The following is a 21,238-nucleotide window of genomic DNA, read 5'->3' on the forward strand; positions in this document are numbered from 1 at the left end:
TCAAAGTTAGTAACGCGCGCGTGTTCATTTTTGTTTAATATGTTTTTTTTTAGGTTAAAAGGAGTGAGAGTAACTAATGTGTTATATTAAACGCTACATACAAATTACAAACATAAAATTTTAATTATTTTTCTTTTGTTTGATTATTTGTAATTTACGATTAGTAGGGGTATATTTTCATTGAAAAGTTGTGTTATTGGTAAATATAACTGTTGGAAAAAAAAGAGAGAAGGGGATAATTATTTGATTTTACTTTGTTTGTTTCTTTCAAGAGGTAAAACATGGGTTGTGGTTCAAGCAAGAATGATGGTCTGGGGATAGATTTATCCTGTCCATATATCAATTACATGAAACGAAATTATAGCAACAGTAGTTTATCACAAATTTCTGTTTGGATAGATGATTGTGGGTTTCCAGAGGAAGGGTCTTTTTCTCTTAAACAACTTAGAACATTGAAATTCAATCTTACCCGGAAAGAGGAAGAAACTAAAGATTGTTTTTTAATACGAAATAGATTTCAGGCAGATTGGAAAGCTTTCGGTGAATGGAACCAGGAAGGTTTATTACGAGAACAGAGTAGGATAGGGACAAATTCACCTATTTCTCAATGTTTCAAAGTTCGCGACTCAGATCTTCTGGTTGGCCCACTGCGAGCACCTCCAGCACCTCCGGCACTTCCAGCACCTCCAGCACAAGCTCCAGGACCAGTCCCGGTACCAGCACCGCCACCGCCTCAACAGCCAGCTGACCAGGATTTATTGGGTGATCCTGCCGCCGTTGTCCAGGGCGGACAGCCCGATCTGCAGCAGCAGATCGATTATCTACAGGCCCTGCAACAACTGCAGCAGCGATACCAACCACAACCGCTAGCAACGCCAGCGCTGATTCCAGAGATGCGAGATGCGGCTGCAGGTAGCACACCTACGGTTAGCCCACCACCAGAATATCAACCACTTTATCCTTCCCTACCGGAACGTTACTTAGAGGGACCGGAAGAAGATGGTAGACAGTCTCCCTATCACACGAGATCTGGGAAAAAGTACCAGCGTGCTTTTGTGGGCAATGTTGAATCTCCGGATTTCCTGTTAGCTATGGTAGAAGCGCCCGGAGCGAACGGGGGAACTGTGCTTGTTCAAAGGCCATGGACTTTATCTGAGATCAAAGAAGCAATGGTTCATTTGCCGCTGCCCGGAGAAGTGGGCGGCAATAGAATGGGGGCTGAATTGGTAACCTTCTGCAGAGACTTTAAACCAACTACTCACGAGTTGAGACGTCTTTTAATGACAAAGATTGGGCCACAGTTTTCTCGGATTAATGCTGGATGGCCGGTTGATGACTTGAAACTTTCGAATCCAAATTGGGACCATAATGACAATAACGCATACCGGGTAACGATAGCTGGTGTGTGCGATCGAGTTCGTGATGCTTTTCCTTTGAGATTGGACATGACAAAAATCAACGGATGTAGACAGAAAGATGGAGAACTTTGTCATGAGTATCTGATACGTTTAACAGAGCTGCATAATGCTCACTCAGGAATAGAGGTACCAGCTGATATTAATCTACCAGAGGTTACTGTGTGGGAGGCCCATTTGAGAAACTGTTTCCTGAATGGAATGGATGCAGAAATCTCCGAAAAAGTTAAGGACATTTGTGTCACATGGGACAGTGCGAAGCTGAACGTGATTGTGGCTCATGCTAATCACGCAGAAAAACGCTTGAAAGAGGCGAGAAAGGCAAAAATGGATAAACGAGAACAGGACTTGCAAATGGCTACTATCACCATGTTCCAGAATCAGAGCCAGAGCCAGAACCAGAACCAAATAAGAGGACGTGGTCGTGGTGGTCGAGGAGGCCGTGGCAGAGGGAACCAGAGAGGGGACCAGAGAGGTCAAGCACCTCGACAATTTGCTATGAATGGACGGCCAATGGCGAGTTGGGATGCCTGCTTTATCTGTGGTCAGAAGGGACACTGGAGTCCAAATTGCCCGGAGGCTGACAACGGTCGGGAGGCTGGGAATTGACTAGGTGTGGGCCGCCGAGAGGAGAGTGAGTTGCGGACTGAGACAGATGGAGAACTTCAAACTGGTGACGTAACAGATCCCGATTTACACACACAAATTGTAAACACTATTAGACGAATTGAAGAAAGTGAGGTTCCGTTAGAGGGAACTTATGTTAAATACTCTTCAGAACCTTTTAGATGTTTGCCGGTTATAACATTGTGGGTACAAGGACAAAGGATTGAATTTTTAGTTGATTCGGGAGCCACTGTATCTGTGTTAACAGAAGATAGTTTTTCTGTTCCTCCTAAATTGAGTGGGAGGAGTACTGAGTCGATAGCGGCTTCAGGTACTTTGACTAAAGAATGGTATACAGTGCCGTTGACTTGTAAAGATTCTGTAGAAGGGATTGTGAAACATTCTTTTTTGTTTTCCACTTGTTGTCCGATGAATTTGTTAGGACGAGATTTGATGTGCAAACTCGGTATTTGTTTGATTTCTACGCCGGAAGGGATTACTTTGTTGAGGAAAAATGAGGTTGAATTGAATATGTTAAACCATTCTTTTGTGAAATATGGCATGGGTACACCAGAATATGTTTACAATTGGAAATTGAGTCTGTTGGCTGTGTGTTCACTGAATTCTGAACTTGTTGACGAAGCGCGCATGCGTGTCAGTTCAATGGATGTCGATTGTTATGATGTGAAGGAACTGCACGTGGTAGCTCGTACCAGTGAGGGCAGAGATGGGGTTTTTGAAGAAAAATGGTTTAGACAAGATCATTTGAATGAAAAATTGACGTTGAAAAATATGTTTTGGTCAGAGAACAGATGCGCTGTTTCTGTTTCTTTGTCAAATATTAGAACAAATTGTAAGTTGTCATACTCTCGTTTTGGAAAAGATATCCAGACAAATTTCCCATATTGCGAGGTTGATTCGTTTCCTCATGTCGCTCTTGTCAAAGACAGACATGATGCATGGTCAGATTTGGGTTTATGGGTTAAGCAATGTGAGGGACAGCAATTTTGGCAACAAACACAGGATTCTTGCGTGACCTACAACCCAGTGTTAAATGTTTACAAAAAGGTTTTATGTTCAGTGGTACAGACAGTGAGGTCTGTTTTGTTAGAAGAGAAAACACTTCAGTTTGCGCATGTTGAACCACAATGTGATGTTACTTTGATACCTGCATTACGGGATATACCAAAAACGCTCTGGGCTCAGGGTAAATATGATGTAGGTTTAATTAAAAGCATGGAACCTATTGTGATTATGCCTAAATCAGATTTTAGGCCTCGCGTGCACCAATATCCTTTGAAACAGGAAGCAATTGATGGCATAACGCCAGTTTTCGAGTCACTTTTGAAAGCAGGGGTGATTGTACCTTGCAGGGGTTCTACAGTTCAAACACCAATATTTCCTGTAAAGAAAATTAGAGATGAGGGGCAGCCTACTGAATGGAGATTTGTTCAAGATTTAAAAGCAGTAAATAATGCAGTGTTTCCAAGAGCTTCAAATGTTGCAAACCCTTATACAATTTTAAATCAAGTTCCAGATAATTGTGGTTGGTTTACTGTTGTAGATTTAAGCAATGCATTTTTCAGTGTGCCTGTTCATACCGATAGCCAATTTTGGTTTGCCTTTTCATTCAACGGTAAAACTTATACATGGACTCGAATGCCACAAGGCTTTGTGGACAGTCCTACGTATTTTCACGAGGCGTTGAAAAATGATCTTGATTTGTTGAAACTTACAGAGGGCACAGTGATATTACAATATGTTGATGATATATTATTGACAAGTCCTACTAAAGAGCAATGCGAAAAGGACACGGTACAACTGTTGTGTCATTTGGAAAAATGTGGCCACAAAGTTAGCGCTTCAAAATTACAGTTTGTACGAGAAAAGGTGATTTTCTTGGGTCACGAATTGACGAAAGAGGGAAAGACTCTCTCTCAAAAGAGAATTGCTGCTGTGCAATCGATTCCTAAACCTATTACTGTTAAGCAGATGAAAAGTTTTCTGGGGATGACGTCTGTAGTATTGTAGGACGTTTATAGTAAACTATTCTGTGCTTGAGTCCCCACTGAGTGCTTTGGCTCATGGTATTGGGCTGGGGGCGCATGATAAAATCACGTGGACTCCTGAGGCGGAGAATGCCTTCAGGGAGTTGAAATTAGCATTGCAAACAAGCCCTACTTTGGGGTTACCTGATCAAGAAAAACCTTTCACACAGATGGTTGATGTGAAAAATGGCTTTATGGTTTCAGTTTTGTTACAGAGCCATGGTGGAAAGCTGAGACCAGTTGCATACTTTTCAGCAAAGTTGGATCCTGTAGCAGCAGGATTGCCTATTTGTTTGAGAGCCGTGGCAGCAGCGGAAAAAGCTGTGCACGCTTCACGCGAGTATGTTGGATATTCTGATTTGACTTTGATGGTCCCACATGCTGTGGCTATGTTGTTGTTGGAACAAAAGACCTGCCACTTGTCGGCTGCGAGATGGCTGAGGTATAATACGTGTTTGTTGGATATGCCAAACATTACGGTTAGTAATGTGTTCACCAAGAGTGGATTTAAGGGATACACCTATTCCTAACGCTGAATATGAATATTTTGTTGATGGTTCGGCGTCTAGAAATCCGGATACAGGGACGAATCAAGTTGGGTATGCAGTGGTCACTTTGCATGCCACTGTGAAATCAAACTCATTACCAGCGAATTTATCTGCCCAGGTTGCGGAATTAATTGCGCTGATTGAGGCCTGCAAGTTAGCTAAGGGAAAGGTTGTTAACATATTTACTGACAGTCGATATGCATTTGGTGTTACACATGACTTTGGCATGATATGGAAGCATAGGAAGTTTCTTACTTCCTCGGGAAAGCCAGTGGCACATTACCAATATGTGTCGGAGCTGTTGGATGCTTTGCAATTACCAGAACAGATTGCTGTATGCAAATGTGAGGCTCACACTAACAATACGGATTACATTTCACAGGGAAACGCCAGAGCAGACGCTGCGGCTAAAGCAGCTTCTAGATTACCTGTATGTGATGATGTGATGACTTGTATTCGTTTTGATGTTGGTCTGTGTTTACAGGACGTGAGGGATGGGGAGATGGCATTGCCAGGTCCAGATAACCCTAATTTAACAGCTTTAAGTTTACAGGACATTCAGACTTGGGCCAAACCACCAGAAAAAGCCCTTTGGAAAAAGGACGGATGTGTGAATATAGATGGAGTTTGGTATGGTCCAGATGAGGGTCGCGTGCTTAAACCATGTTTACCTAAACATCTGTTTCGATATTTTGCTCAGTTGACACATGGGAAAGATCATGCCTCTAAAGGTGGTATGATATCAAGCATGCGTCAATTTTGGCATACAAGAGGATTTGCTATGTATGCACAGTCATTTTGTCAGAAGTGTCTCATTTGCATTACGAGTAACATAGGCAGAGGAATTCAAACACGACAGTCTTCACAGCCAAGACCAGAGAAGCCATTTGAGTATTTGCAGATGGATTTTATTAAATTGAATCCTAGCGAGGGAAAGAAATATTGCTTAGTGATTGTTGATATGTTTTCTAAGTGGGTTGAAGTTTTTCCAAGCTCAAAGGCTGATTCAGGTGCAGTTGTGAAAGCTTTGATAACTGAGATAATACCAAGATGGGGTATTCCTTTGAGAATAAGTAGTGATAATGGTTCACACTTTGTTAATGATGCTATTCGTAAGCTAGGCAGTTATTTTGGTATTGATTTGAGACAACACTGTGCTTATCACCCAGAGAGCGGGGGTGCAGTTGAGCGAGAAAACGGGACTTGAAAAATAAGTTGATGAAATGTTGTAAGGACACTGGATTGGCATGGACAAAGGCCCTCCCAATCGTGTTATTGCAGATGAGGGCTAGAGTTAGACCCAAATATGGATTGAGTCCATTTGAAATCCTGTTCGGCAGGCCACCGAATACAGGAATTGGGCCAACAAGAGGTCAGTTGCCTACGACTGACCAATGTGAGGATGTAATTCTTAATTACTGTGCAACCTTGTCGTCTGCTTTATGTGATATCCACAGACAGGTGAAGGAGGCTATTCCTCATCCGGTGGTTGGACCGCTGCATGATTTGATACCGGGAGACTGGATCGTGGTGAAGGACCTGAAACGCAAGTCCTGGAGAAACCCAAGGTGGACAGGGCCATACCAGATTCTCCTGACGACCAATTCGGCGGTTAAGATCGAGGGGAGAGCAACGTGGATACACGCTAGCCATTGTAAGCGTGCACCTTGTCTGGAGACGGAAGCATTGGATACGCGTTCTGCGTAGTACCAAGGAAATTTCCGAGCTGCGCGCAAAGTGCAGTGTCGTTGAAAGTTGCCCTGAGCAATTTGATCGTCGTTTGCAATCGATTCGACTAGACTACACCGCCTGACAGCCTACATTCAACTGAAGATGGCCACTACGGATGCAAGACCATGGCATCAGTTCCGACAACCTGGACTTTGTGGTATACGGGGTGCAGTGGGTTGTCTTGGGAATGGCATTTCTTATTGCTCTTATTGTATTTTCGCTTTTGTATTTTAATAAAAGTATGCATAATTCTGATGATACTATGACAATAGGTCCAATGACTTCAACTGTTTCACCTGAAACGTTCCAGATGTTGAAAAGTGATGAGAGAGAGGTTGTAGATGAAATGGAATCGGAGATGGAGTTTAATTCTTGGTATAAGTTAGCAACATATTCAGTAAAACAAGTTTTAGGCGAAGAACACCCACCATGTGTGTATTGCCAGCCACTTAAGGATGTTCCACTGATTATGCTAGCACCATTTAATTCAACTAGTTGTTATGATTTTAATTACCATCGAATTATTTCAGGTGACATTGATAAAACGAGATGTGTGGACAGTAGTCATCTGGTTTTGTTCAGGAATTGTCCAGTCTGTCCCACTAACTGCTATCATTACCAGAGTTCTAGTGCTTGGTATTTAAATTCCAATCTAGGATGTGCAGCAGTACGTCCTATGCTTACTGGACCAATTGAGAACGAGGGAACGGAAGATGTTCTGATTGATTTTGTTATAGTTCCAGGGCAAAAGTTTGAGTGTTTCGAGAAAAGTTCCGATATTGTTAAAACAGTATTCGTGGGGAACTTTAGTGAAGGGAAAGTAAAGATTGGAACTTGTGGACATACTTGGGTGGTAAATCCATACTGTGAGGCGATGCAGTTTAGAGATGTTAATGGGACTTTACACCCTTGTTACAAGTATAGAAGCTCTGTTCGTGTGGATAGTGAGGGAAAACATCATACTCCACCACCTTCTGGCCCATTGGTATATCCAGGATGTGATATAGCTGATATATTTTGGTATTGTGGGGGTAGAATTAGATCACGTTTACCAGAAGGATGGGTGGGAGTGTGTGCTAAGGTGATGTTAGTTAGTAAGACGTTGATTAAGCCTTTAGGTAATGCGACGGTTGGATCAGTCAGACAGAGACGAGCTGCTCCTGCTGGATCTTTTGATAGTGGAATTTACATAGATGGTATTGGAGTGCCAAGAGGGGTGCCTACGGAGTTTAAAGCTAGAAATCAGGTAGCTGCAGGATTTGAGTCATTCTTTTGTGTACAGTGTGGTGTTAACAAAAATGTGGATTGGATTAATTATATATACTATAATCAGCAACGTTTTATTAATTACACGGTGGATGCGATTTCTTGGTTGACAGAACAATTGGCTAAGACTTCAGAGATGGCATGGCAAAACAGGATTGCTCTAGACATGTTGTTGGCTGAAAAAGGAGGTGTTTGTGTACTTTTCAAGGGTACATGTTGTACGTACATTCCCAATAATACAGCGAGTGATGGGTCGGTCACTAAAGCATTATCAGGCATGCGTGCTTTGGCATTGGAATTGTCTGAAAATTCTGGTTTTGATGATTCAAAAGGGATTTGGTCGTGGATTGATGGATCTTGGGAAATGTTGGGTAAATGGAAGGCAGTTTTTTTGTCTGTACTGTGTGGGATAGGTGTCATTTTGCTGATAGTTATTTTTGGGTTGTTGTCTGTTTCCCTGTATAAGGAAAATGGTTGAAAAGACAATGGCTAAATCATTTGCAGTTCAAATGATGAACTATAGTCCCTCAGAGGATTATGATTGGGTTCCACCGTTTGAGGATGAAGAGGCTAATATGTGCGATATGTGATTTCTAATGTTCTTTTGGAGGATATTTTAATTAAAGGGATTACGGTTATTTTCTTATCTGTACATGTTCAGTGTGGATGTTTTTATTGAGTTAGTTGCATGCTTATGTTAATGTTTGAATTATTTTTCTTAATTAACTGTTTGGGTTTATGGTATTGTAAAAAAAAAAAAAAAAAATATTTTGGAATTGTCATGGAAATTTTGGAATACAGTTATAATATGTGTGTTTTATAATGTGTTTTAAGGGAAGTCTAAAAGTTTGTTAAGAAGCTTAATACAGTGACAGTCGATTCAACCCATTTGGTAGAGATGCCATTTGCAGTTTTATAACTAGGAGACGTGAAGTCTAAGAGACGGGAAGTCTGGGTGATCTGAGAGGGTTCTTGTCACCTGGGGAGGAAGAGACAGCTGGTCTAGAGACAATGTGGATTCAACTGTATTGTTATTGTGATCTGCTGCTCTGACCCTTCCTGTTGCATTGGGTGGGGTTAATCAAATACTTGTTTGAAGTGGCCCGCACAAAGGATTGTGGGACAAATGGTACAGAGATGTATTGTTTCAAACTGTCACTGAATTGAGTTAGCCAATCATAGACTTGGTTACATTGATGGATTGACCTTATAGAATGCCATTTGATCTAACGTTTATATAAGGTAGCGTTTGTGATTGTTCTTCATCACTCTGGCGAACGACCTGTGGCTAGCACCTCCTTCGTTAGACTGATCACAAAGTACTTTGTTAAATCTTGATTTGTACAAGCAAAATAAATTTATTGTAACCGCCATCTCTTGACTATTCAAATCTACACAGTGCCGTTAGAATTTTTCCACATCAATGCATTGTACCAGAATGATGGGAAGAGAAGAGTATGGAGAAGGGAAGGAACTGCTCATGATCCAAAGCATACCACCTCATCAGTGAAGCATGGTGGAGGTAGTGTTATGGCGTGGGCATGTATGGCTGCCAATGGAACTGGTTCCCTTGTATTTATCGATGATGTGACTGCTGACAAAAGCAGTAGGATGAATTCTGAAGTGTTTCTGGCAATATTATCTGCTCAGATTCAGCCAAATGCTTCAGAACTCATAGGACGGCGCTTCACAGTGCAGATGGACAATGACCCGAAGCATACTGCGAAAGCAACCAAAGAGTTTTTTAAGGCAAAGAAGTGGAATGTTCTGCAATGGCCAAGTCAATCACCTGACCTAAATCCAATTGAGCATGCATTTCACTTGCTAAAGACAAAACTGAAGGGAAAATGCCCCAAGAACAAGCAGGAACTGAAGACAGTTGCAGTAGAGGCCTGGCAGAGCATCACCAGGGACGAAACCCAGCGTCTGGTGATGTCTATGGGTTCCAGACTTCAGGCTGTCATTGACTGCAAAGGATTTGCAACCAAGTATTAAAAGTGACAATTAGATTTATGATTATGTTAGTTTGTCCAATTATTTTTGGTCCCTTAAAAAGGGGGGGGCCACATATAAAATGTGTTGTAATTCCTACACCGTTAACCTGATTTGGATGTAAATACCCTGAAATTAAAGCTGAAATTCTGCACTTAAAGCACATCTTTGATTCATTTCAAATCCATTGTGGTGGTATACAGAGCCAAAATGATGAAAATTGTGTAAATGTCCAAATATTTATGGACCTAACTGTATGTGTACTATATGATGTATTGTTTGATTTTGTTGTTCCAAACTTTTCAATGCAGGTTAGGGTTAAACTCAAGGTACAATCTCACTCAAAGATGTTCAACTAGATACCCCTCCTTTCTTGTGCACTCACCCCGTCCTGCTGTGAGGGTCCCCGGCTCTCCATGGGGGCATCCTGGTTCTCCTCCCCCTCTGCCTCTCCTCCCTCTGGCCCCTCCTGCTCCCCCTCCACCCCGGCCAGGTAGGATCCAGACATGGAGGACATGGTGTCGGTGCTGATGTGGGAGTGCTGGGAGTGAGAGGAGGCCATGGACATGACTGACTGGGCCAAGCTGCTGCTCGCTGGCTCTGGGAGAGAGGGCAACAGAGACAGCAGCAGGTACTAAGGGTGAGGCTTGGAAGTATTCAGTTGCCTTTTTTGGCACAGGATCTCTTCAGAGTTTAGACAGGTTTAGCTAGTGTGTACCTTCAGGGGATGTGATGGTGGAGGAGAGGGGGGTACCAGTACAGGACGACTGATCAATGGCTCCAGACGAGGACAGAGTCAAGTTCTCACTCTCTGGAGTAACACCATACTGAAACACAGAAGAAGAGTGACACATACACACACTGTACACACACATACTGTACACACACACATACTGCACGCACACACACACACCTCCTGCTGTTCCACAGCTAGTTTTCGGCGGCTGGCTCTGGCTTGAACCTCTGATTCACTACATGATTTCTCATCTTCTTCCTCTGGGAGCACGGAGGAGTTCTGAGAGAGTGACCTGGTGGAAAACAATGCTGCGCTGTGAGAGACCACATCTTCTCCACAAATACTCCAAGAATATAATGCTCATGTGCTCCTGTATGCATGGCTTCATGTTTGTAAAGTGTGGATCAAGAGTTTGTGTGCCAATATGCACACAACTCCACCTCCAACTTACTTAGAGCCACTTTTCTTGAGTTTAAGTTGGCTGGAGTTGTAGTGGTCTGGCGGAGAGAGAGAACGTGCTGGGGGTAGGTGAGCCTCACTGCTGTAGGGGGGCAGGGGCCCAGACACATGAGCCCCAGATAGGGTCTGCAGTGGGGGCACCGAGGGAGACGTGCTCAGGGGGCCATTCAGAGCCTCCAGGAGAGACACTGCTTCATACCCCGGGGGGATGTGCTCCGACGCCTGAGGGAGACAGATAAGAAGGAGATGTAGGAGAAATACACACTGTATTACATCACCCATAGGCAGAAATCCCGGAGTGGACAGGGGGGACATGACCCCCCCATCCTGGCAAAAAATTGGATTTGTCCCCCCCAATAAATCACTGTAAACATAAGGACATTTTAATAATATACATTTAACATAATACAATGTAGGCTATGTTTTACAGCAGTAATGTTGGTGTCCCCTTCAGGAATTGCTCTTGAGAAAATGTCATATAATTGTCCCCCCAAAAATTGATTTTCGCCACTGACATCACCGCATGATGATTCACTCTGACATCCGAAACACAAAGACATGTTCTTGGTGTGCACCCTTATGCAGTAGACTTAGAAAACTGTAATGTCCTCTGAGAAGCAATGTTGGACAGCACAGAACAGTAGGTAACTGTGTATGTAGATGTGTTGTTTGTGAGGTCTTACCGAGTGCTCCTCTGAGTCTGAGGTCTGAGAAGTGATGACAGAGTTCATCCCGGCCGGAGACAGACTCAGACGCTTCCTCATGGCCCGGATCTGCAGAAGAGCTCTGAAGGCTGGAGAACAGCATGGACAGTGGAGGAAAAGTCACTTAACAACAATAATCAATGTGTAAGACGAATTCAGCATGCTTCTGCACATACAAGCGGTTGTGACTCACGCAGTCTGCAGATAGGGCAACAGTTGGCCTGGTAGCGGAGTGTGTCAGCACAGGCATTGCAGAGACAGAGGTGTCGACAAGGCAGGATGAGAGTGTCCCTCACATCAGACAAACACACTACACATTCTGCACTGTTGTCGCTAATTTCATCATCTGCCACCTGCGAAACACCCAATGTATGTTTGGATCAGGCACATCTCATATGCATTCAGATGGAGTATTAACAGTTTGTTCCGGTTAACCATAGTTGTGACTTCCTGTGAAGTGTAGATTTAGCAGTAGAACCACTGGATCACCTTGGACTCTTGGCTGTTGTATTTGTTCTCGATGCCATAGATCTCCTGCAGGAGATAGCTCACTCCATCAACCTGAGGAAAGAAATGGCTCAGAGAATGAAAAAAGATGTTCTTCTGGTCTGCAGAACAAGAGGACAGGAGGTAGAATAGTATCACCTGTAAGCCAGGTAGATACATCGGTAGGTAGGTACTCACAACTTGTTTCTGCTTTAGAGGTTTGATACAGAAGCTCCCATCCATGTGCTGTAACAATGAACTATTTTAAACCCAGTTCACATAACCAAGATTTACTGAACATCCATTACTGGAATAATGCAATTTAGACATACAGAACAAAACAGATTTAATGTCTGGAAATAAAGTTAAAAATAAATACTTTTATTTACCTTCTCAAAAGTAGCTAAGAGTACATGTGAGTGGCCAGAGTGATCTACAAATGGGATTATGAATTAATTAATGTGTTTTTTTCAGGGTCAGACTTTGGTCAGACTATAGGTAACATATGTTTGTATGACTCACCTTCCCCTTCAACTACTACTGCCTGCACCACCATAGGAAAGATCTCCCTGTCCATGTCGAACAGCAGCTACAGAGGAGGCAGGTAAGGGAAAGGGAGGTTAGTCGTGGGTCAACTGACACAGAAACAGCTGCAGACACACACTCTACTGTACCTCCTCCTCAGCCCACTCTGACAGGTTGACGGAGTGTGACGGCAGACAGAACTGCTGGCTCACGCCCCTCTTAAAGTGCACCGTCTCTGACTGCAGAGCGCTGTCCTGGGGGAGGTAACTAGACGGACCGGGAGAATTACATTAGAATACACACACACACAAGACCACACTGAATCACAGAGCACCTCTAAAACTATGGCAGGGCGTCATTTATTCCCCAGAACTGGGGCTTATGATTGTGTTCTAGAACATGCATATGTCAGTCCCAGACATACACTGGCACTCCGCTGTGGAACTCCTCTATGGCCTGGTAGAAGATGGTGATGGCCACCTGTGTGTCTGCATCAAACGTGAACTCAATGTTGTAGCAGGCTCTGTTCTTTTCCACCATCTCCTCACCAGGTAGCTTTACATCCTCATTGCACCTGTGTGTGTGTGTATGTGTGTGTGAGGGACAGAGAGACAGACTTTAGTTGAACATATAAAGCCTGATAATTATATATTATGCTGCAATGGGTCTCCTCTTTTGTAATGCAGCTACATTAGCAAAGTAGTGTAAATATATGACATTTTATCGGCATTAATATATTTCTATGAAGCAAGATACTAACCTTACAAGTCGCAGTGTGTCTTTGCGGATGTTTATGAGACTTCGTAGCGTCTTCACTGGTTCTTGAGGGGGTGGAGCAGCATAGGGGAACTGCAAAAGTAAGAGTTGGTACTGTAGGTTTACTGTTGCTCAAGCGGTGGCACAAGTACCCTAGTGTTGTGCAGAACATTTTTCAACTTTACAGAGGGCCTTTTCTTTTCCCTTAGTTTTAGGCCTGGTTGGTTGTTGAATGTGTGTGAGCAGATGCAGGGTGAATCGACAGGGGAGGGTGTGGTTCCCCCATACCTCCACAGTACTAGCTCTCATCTGGACCTGGACAGGGAATATAGCATAAGTGTGTGTGTGTGTGTGTGTGTATACATGTGTTTTAGAGAATGGAGCAGTATTCCAACATCTGGGCTTTTTACTGTAAACCACACACACTCACAAAAAGATGCTTAAGAGCGGCTTCCAGTAGGTACAATGTCTCATATCTTATAAGACAATGCAGCAAACATGATTAGCTGATCTGTTGAGTCCAATGCCAACCCTTTGTTATATATTTAATAATTATTTTAGCTAGAGTATAATTCCACAAAATCAGTTCTGGGTTCATGAGACGGCAATGTTTAATACTATTTAATCTTTCGTTCTTTGAGTTTGTCTACAGTGAAAAAAACACCAGCGCTGTTTCTCCAAGAGCAACCCCCCCCCCCCCCCCCCAGACAAAGACTACAGTTTGGACACGCTTGTTTGTAAGAAACCAACCAGACGAGTGCATAATGTGGGCCAGGAATGAGAATTGCACTCACTCACTCCCCTCTCCCTTGCAGCTAGAATATGCCTCTGTAATTCCAGTGGTCAGCCACTGTATCAATACGCAGCATTGCTGGTCAATGTGCTTATAAATACACCAAAGTTGAGACAAAGGTGACTTTAGACACAAACACACAAAAAACACTGAAGCAGTTCATTCAATTCCATCTTTCTGAAACTGAAATGGTACTATTGCCTATAGTTGCTTATAGTTAAAAGTATTGCCCCAAACAGAATAGCCTGAAGACAGACAAACGATTGTGGGGTCCATCGATTGAGGTCAGTGAGGTTTAGTATTACCACCTCTTTGGCCGACAGAGGAGCCATCAAACTCACTTACAGTTCTGTACTGTTCACCAGTGTCAGTTATCATCTAGATATGCTGAATCATGCAAAAATTTCGACCCAATCAGAGTCGACCCCCCCACCTAGCTCAGTTGAAGCTGTTAGCTTCATATAAACTCCTCAAAAACAGTTCGGAAACGTTATTTCGGTCGATTATTCCTCCCCGTCAATAATACCAATGGGTATTGTATTGGAAAGCCTGATTAGTCACCTTTACAACGAGGTACAACTTGTACGGATCGTGCATTCGTGAGCAACACAGCTAACCGTGTGGGTAGCGGCCCAATTTGTTTGCCAAAATCCCCTGCAATATTCTTCTGTTGGTATTCACTCTCGTTTTGAGCTTCAAGTGGGATCAGCTTGGGCCTGCTGTACGTGCCATTGGGACCAACGCAAACATGTTGGCTGACTTGCAACAAATCCTGGTTGAGGAATGGGATGCCATCCCACAGCAGTGTGTGACCAGGCTGGTGACCAGCATGAGGAGGAGGAGCCAAGCTGTTGTGGCTGCGTATGGATCTTCCACACGCTACTGAGGTCCCTGACAGTGTAAAATTAATAAAGTGTAAAAATGGCCAAAATGGTGTTGGAGAGTGCAATCATCCAATCCACCAAGCAACTCAAAACGAGAGTGAATACCAACAGAAGAATATTGCAGGGGATTTTGGCCCAAATATTTGGGCCGCTACCCACACGGTTAGCTGTGCTGCTCATTCCACGAATGCACGATCCTTACAAGTTGTACCTCGTTGTAAAGGTGACTAATCATACTTTCCAACGATATAAAATACATTACCAATTGGTATTATTGAAGGGGAGGAATAATCGACCGAAATAACGTTTCCGAACTTTTTTTGAGGAGTTTATGATATAAGCTCATCATTATCTAAGGTGACAAGCATCCTAAAATCAAGAATATTTTTTTTGTATGTTCCAACGCGCATCACTTGTCCTATGGCAAAAAGCACGTCTGAATATTAGAAAATAACAATAATATATGTCAACTGAAATAAAACAATGTTGTTTCCCCACAACAAAATACAATGTACGCAAAGACGCACAATTAAGCCAGTAGGACGTGGTGTCTGCCCAAATATATGGAAAACCAGAAATTGTGTAGAGTGATATGGTAAATGTTATATATATATTAAATTATACATATTTTGTTATGACAACATTGACAAATGACAACATTTATCAAGCATGTAATGAAAGTACACACAGTGCACACATAATCTCTTTAGGAAAAGCTATCAGAGAGAAAGCGAGATTTGTGACAAGTCTGTGACTTGGCACTACCATCTGCTTAGAGTCTGACATGAATGACATAATGCTGGGGGATAATAATACAGCCTCACAGACACACATCAGAGCTTTCTGGGTACCGTGGAAGGTTACAAAAAACTTCACATTCAGCCCACTTCATCTCAGTGTCAACAGCAATAAGAGACAGGATTTAAAAGTGATTGTTTATTGTCCTCAGCATTATTCTGCTTCAGCACAAAAGCTGACTACGCTACTACAAACCATTAACAGCAGTTACCTACCCTCCCTCAATGAATTTTAACATACCGTAACTCCACTCATGTGAAAAACATTTTCAGGTGTATCATTAGAGGTACTTAAAAAATAAGAATACAATGAAATGCAAGTACTCTACAAACAAGCTTCAATTCAGTTATATTCAATGTAAAATTCTCATAAAATTATTATCATTTCATATCCCTGAAGTCAGTAGTAGACAATAAAAAGCAAATATATACTGGTGAACCAAAGCAAACTTGGTTCTAACTAGATTATCTAGTTAACAAGCTAGGTAGTAGTGCATGCTAGCTGGCTGGTTGACTGGCCCACACTTCTGATTTGTGATTATTCTGCAAACACACACAAAGACCTGTCCAATCATCTTTAATCATTATCAGTCTTATCTGGTCATAATTGACCAGATCAAACACCTAGAAAACTTTAATTAACTTTTAAGTTAATTAATTACACCCTGAGGACTGAGGGTTATGGGTTAGGGAAGGTATGTGTATTGTTTCACTCAAAGCCTGTTGTAGCTGTTCTATTCCAGACTGAGAATACCTACTGCCACTGGTCGAGTCCCCAGGAAGTTGAGGTCTGTATTCTCCCCAAAGAGGTAGCCCTCAGGGTGAGTGGAGTCAAACTTCTCTCCGCCCATGATGAAATGACTAGCAAAGTAACTTCCTGTGGAGATAACAGAAACTGTTTATCAGGACATTCCAACAGTACTAATCACAAACTCAGATCCACTGGCTCGAGACTAGCTCATGATGCTTGTTGACCTGGGTAAGGGTCTAAACAAAGACCCACATCCAAGCCAATTTTAATAAATCTACAACTGCAACTGAGGACAAGCAAAAATATTCTCTATTAGGCTGATTTGGATGCTGCCTATACTTATTTTAGTCTCATTGTATGACTTTTTAAACATCCTAAGATTTTGATACAGATGGAAATTCTGTACAATTATTAAATTAATCTAATACATATAATTTATGAGCCTAATATGAAAACTAATAAATTAGCACAGTTACAAAGACCACATATATAAAGGTGCTGAGTAACGCTGTGGAAAGTGTCAAACGAGTGGCTGGCTCGTCATCAGCCCACTATGACACTAGATCCCAGAAGGCCTGAGACCTCTGACTGCTTCAGAGGCCATGGTAAACAAACTAGTTTTACTTCATTCACTCTCTGATATGGCCATGAGTTAACAAGAGCTGTAATTATTGGCAGCTGCAAGCACATACAGTTAACACAGATAAAACAAATGTCAGCTTTTACATTACATTTAGCAGACGCTCTTATCCAGAGCGACTTACAGTAAGTACAGGGACATTTTCCCCAAGGCAATTAGGGTGAAGTGCCTTGCCCAGGGACACAATGTAATTTTGCACGGCCGGAATCGAACCAACAACCTTCTGATTAATAGCCCGATTCCCTAACCACTCAGCCATCTGACCCCCTTTGTACAGTCTGAACATTCAGTACCACAATGGGTTTCTATCCAGGGTCCTCTTACTCAAGCAAGCAACAGCCACCTTTCATTGACACCACTTGAGCCAGCTTGAACTGCCGCAAAGTTAGCAAGCTGATGGCATGGGGTGGGTCTGATGAGTGAAGTTTTGCAATTCAACTCAGTTATACGTTTCGTATGAATAGGTCTGACACTAGTTGACTAGCTGTAAATATACTGTCTGATAATCCCAAAATTCCTTTTTGTGACCATTGTGACAACTGAAATCAATCTAATATTTGTAATATCTGTAAATGAGGTGATATTTCGACAGAATAGTATCTAACCCCCAATATATTCCTTGGCAACACGGTCCAACATTGACACCACCTATAAAGAGAGACTCCAAGGGAGGCAGAGTGGCCTCTGCCATCCCTCAAGCCTGCTACCTTCTTTTGGTAGTCCACTAGTCAACAATGCATGGATACGGCCATGACAATGGTAATGGCAACATTCCTATTGAATATCACATTAGAGGAGACTGAGCCTCTGAATCACTGTGATTGACTGATACCCTGTATCCCAATGATGTGTTCCTGCATTTACTTCAGGTCCAAAAATATAACTGGGTTATTAATAGTCACCCCTTTCAAACTGTATATTGAATTACTGTTCCTTGTCTAGCTCGTCGAACAACTGTTCATTTGCAAATCACACCTTTACACACAGGCTATAGTGTGTAATCACATCCCAAAAACAAAAGGCTTTCTTTTTCTGTGGCCATCTGGTGTGGGTAGAAATCTAACAGTATGAAACTTTTGTCAAAGTGATTTTTATCTAAACATACTGAAATGCATTAAATATTTAAATGGCACCCATTAGAACTGTTTATGTGATTTTCATATGCATAGATTTTCAATTTGAGGAAGAAACCTCCCAACAGGTCTAGCTCTGTCTTTTATTTCACCTAGGCCACACCACACTCCACTGATCTACGAAAATGTATTCCCTTAATTAGATGTTGCATAGACCTAGCTTCCAGTAACACTACTACACCGAAATGCACCACTGATTTAGAAAGTAAACATTTGTGTAGGCCCCACTGGTGCCACTGGCCTGGTACAATAAATAGCCTACCTCTAAAGCCAGAGCTGAACCGTCTGATCGAGTCAATAGTTTGTAGTCTTTCCACAGCCTGTTCAAGACAGCGCTTATTTTTTCCCAATAGGTTTGCATCTCCATTTACGTTGCGTTTCGGCGTTTGCGTATTTAGTCCTTTTCACAAATCTATAGATTTTTACTAACAATATGGTTATAGATTGCACGAGTAGAATTTTTGTCCTGGTGCCAGATGTAGCCTAATGATTTACTGATAGGATACAGTTACCAGCACTTACCAGTTTTCGGTGGATAACGGTATACCGAATTAGACGGAATATCCACCTCCTCCACGCCTGCATTTTGTCTACTTGTCAATGCTCCCATTTCCAGTCAAATAAATAATCATATACATAACACTACACATTCGCAATGCGAAACGCTCTATTCCCTAACAGTTCGTCCTGTTGTTTCCATTATTTGTGTCTTAATCCGTAGTTCTGCTTGTGTCGATCGTGTGTTGTGCACGTCCCAGGGATTAGTTGTTGTTCTTGTTGCTTATCCAAAGCCCTGTTGGACTGACTTCGATTGCTTATTTAGAAGCATAAAAGAAAAGTCCCGTTAAAAACAAAGATTTCTCATTTTAGCGACGCAGCCATCGCTCCAATTATGTGCGTTTCGGTGGCTTTAAGAAGAAAATTTTATAAGAGTCTTCCTGAGAGGATGACGTGTCGGTGATATCTTTCGCTACTTCTCCAATTCGACAACCGCACAGTGGATGCTGAGAGCTATCGGTTTTCCCTCTAACTCTGTGCCCTGTCAAAGAACGATTCTAATGGCGACCTATGACGTCAGGCACAAATCCGGACTACAGGTTTTGCGCAGTAGAAGCTACTATCCATAGACTCTCTACAGCAGCTCGTGGCTCGCTACAACGTGACCTTCCCCTAGTGTGGGACAGTTCACTGCATTGCAGTGCAGCATCAACCAGATAATGGTTTACCGAATAATAATGCTTATTGGAAATACCCAGATGTCTCGAATCAGAACACATTCTTTGCCCATAATCTAACAGTGACACCATTCTGGAATTCGAATGTAGATTGAGCCACAAGCACTTAATAATAAACATTTTACTTACTGGCATACACCAATGCATGACGATATAAAGTAGCCTATTGCTTTAGCCTAGAATAGCCTACCCATACAGCTACAAATCAAATGCCAGACTTACAGACTACAGACAGAACCTGTATAAAATGCAGTTTTGTTTTAGTTATTATCTTGCCTTTATGACGATTGGGACAGTGTTCAGGCAATAATCATGGCATTTGCACCGTTAATAACTAAATGATACTAAAGTGTAGTAGGTAAACAGACTTGGAACAGCAAAATGGAGTTTGTATCTTTATTACACCTTCCACATAATATCCACTTGTCATTATCTCTCCATCTCCTCTTCTATCCACCTGTTTAGTAACCCTTATAGGCTACTGCCTTCTACTGACAGCATACAATGCAATATACTTTTTACAAGGTAAATACTAAAACTACAACAGCAGAAACGGTTGAAAAAGAAAGCAAAAGGAGTTGGCACAGCCCGGCCCCACAAGTAATGCTGGTTCTACTAGAGTTATTCATCTCCGGTAATGCTGGTTCTACTAGAGTTATTCACCTCCGGTAATGCTGGTTCTACAAATGGAGTAGAAATAACCTAATGTAATTCTGGTTCTACTAGAGTTTAAATAACCTTATGTAATGCTGGTTCTACTGAGGAGTAGACAGAACTTTAGGCAATGTTGGTTCTACTAGAGAAGTAGAAAGCCAGGAGGCCCTCTGGTCAGCGAGTCTAAGAACTCACAATATCTCACTTTGCCTGTCAACAATGCAAGATTGTGCCAAGATTGTTTTCCGAAGTTGGGAATAGCGCAGCCTGAGGACAAAAATGTCTGGTGTATATGACCATCTGCGTCAGGTGGATTTCACCAGCCATATAGATTAACGGTTAGTCAGATATGAATGATTAAAGCAATAAACCTCGAGAGGATGAGGTATATCGTCAAATAACCCATGGGTGCAGTCTTTTGCACGAGGTGCAGCACACAACAGCTGTCAACCAATCCGATTTTGAGGTAGAAACTACCCGTTGTTTAGTACAGTGTATTTGTTATATCTATGAATGAAAGAATACTTTTGTAAGTTCATGCCTAGAAACTGCGTGCCTTATGCCTGCACTTGCACTTTTGAGGTTCATGCTGTTTAATTTGTAATTTGGTTTAACTACATGCTCTTGTGTTTCTTTCCATTGGCACTTATTTGCTTATCACAATGTATGCTCATGTTTTGGCTACCGGCAATGTTTTTGGGGCAATCTCGTTGTTTATGATCATTGACCTATGCACTTTTTGTAAAGCTCTCTCTTGGAAGTTGCTTTGTATAAAAGCATCTGCTAAAAGAATAAATGTAAATGTAATGTAACTACACCCAGTGATTACAGCTACCCAGACGTATGTGTTCCAAAACGCCTGTTTCTGCTGTAAATAGTGCCTTTTGTTTACTTATTGCACTTAAATATGGTAGTGTCAGTGGTGCTGGGTAGCATTTATGTTTGTTGTCAGTGATCGTTTACTCAAACCCTCAACCTGCATGTAAATCCACTCTTCCAGGCACATCCAGAATGAGCTGCAAGAAACTCTGATCTGATGAGTTTCATCCCTATCCCTTCATTCAAGCACTTGATTTATT

General features: G+C 42.2%; 1 protein-coding gene across 7 annotated transcripts in view; it reads right to left on the minus strand.

The window, feature by feature from the left end:
• rnf157 (ring finger protein 157) overlaps window positions 1–19,420 on the minus strand; it is a 28,521-nt gene extending 9,101 nt beyond the window's left edge. For 3 of the 7 annotated variants that reach the window (XR_009931923.1, XM_062475131.1, XM_062475133.1), the window contains exons 1-16: window positions 18,793–19,420; window positions 18,533–18,590; window positions 16,505–16,623; window positions 13,277–13,365; window positions 12,941–13,090; window positions 12,666–12,783; window positions 12,514–12,580; window positions 12,381–12,424; window positions 12,190–12,237; window positions 11,995–12,066; window positions 11,699–11,858; window positions 11,485–11,594; window positions 10,794–11,023; window positions 10,520–10,634; window positions 10,325–10,433; window positions 9,992–10,206 (exon numbers count right to left, since the gene is read on the minus strand). Coding sequence is in view for 6 of the 7 variants with exons in the window: in XM_062475131.1 (XP_062331115.1) it covers window positions 9,992–10,206; window positions 10,325–10,433; window positions 10,520–10,634; window positions 10,794–11,023; window positions 11,485–11,594; window positions 11,699–11,858; window positions 11,995–12,066; window positions 12,190–12,237; window positions 12,381–12,424; window positions 12,514–12,580; window positions 12,666–12,783; window positions 12,941–13,090; window positions 13,277–13,365; window positions 16,505–16,623; window positions 18,533–18,590; window positions 18,793–18,855 (1,767 nt within the window). In the remaining variant the exon portion in view is untranslated. The remainder of the gene's footprint in view (window positions 1–9,991; window positions 10,207–10,324; window positions 10,434–10,519; window positions 10,635–10,793; window positions 11,024–11,484; window positions 11,595–11,698; window positions 11,859–11,994; window positions 12,067–12,189; window positions 12,238–12,380; window positions 12,425–12,513; window positions 12,581–12,665; window positions 12,784–12,940; window positions 13,091–13,276; window positions 13,366–16,504; window positions 16,624–18,532; window positions 18,591–18,792) is intronic. The other 4 variants (XM_062475129.1, XM_062475134.1, XM_062475132.1 and 1 more) reach the window with 2 other exon arrangements.
• Window positions 19,421–21,238: the final 1,818 nt, after the last annotated feature.

The sequence above is a fragment of the Osmerus eperlanus genome, chromosome 12 (assembly GCF_963692335.1).
Source record: "Osmerus eperlanus chromosome 12, fOsmEpe2.1, whole genome shotgun sequence".
Taxonomy (NCBI): Eukaryota; Metazoa; Chordata; class Actinopteri; order Osmeriformes; family Osmeridae; genus Osmerus; species Osmerus eperlanus.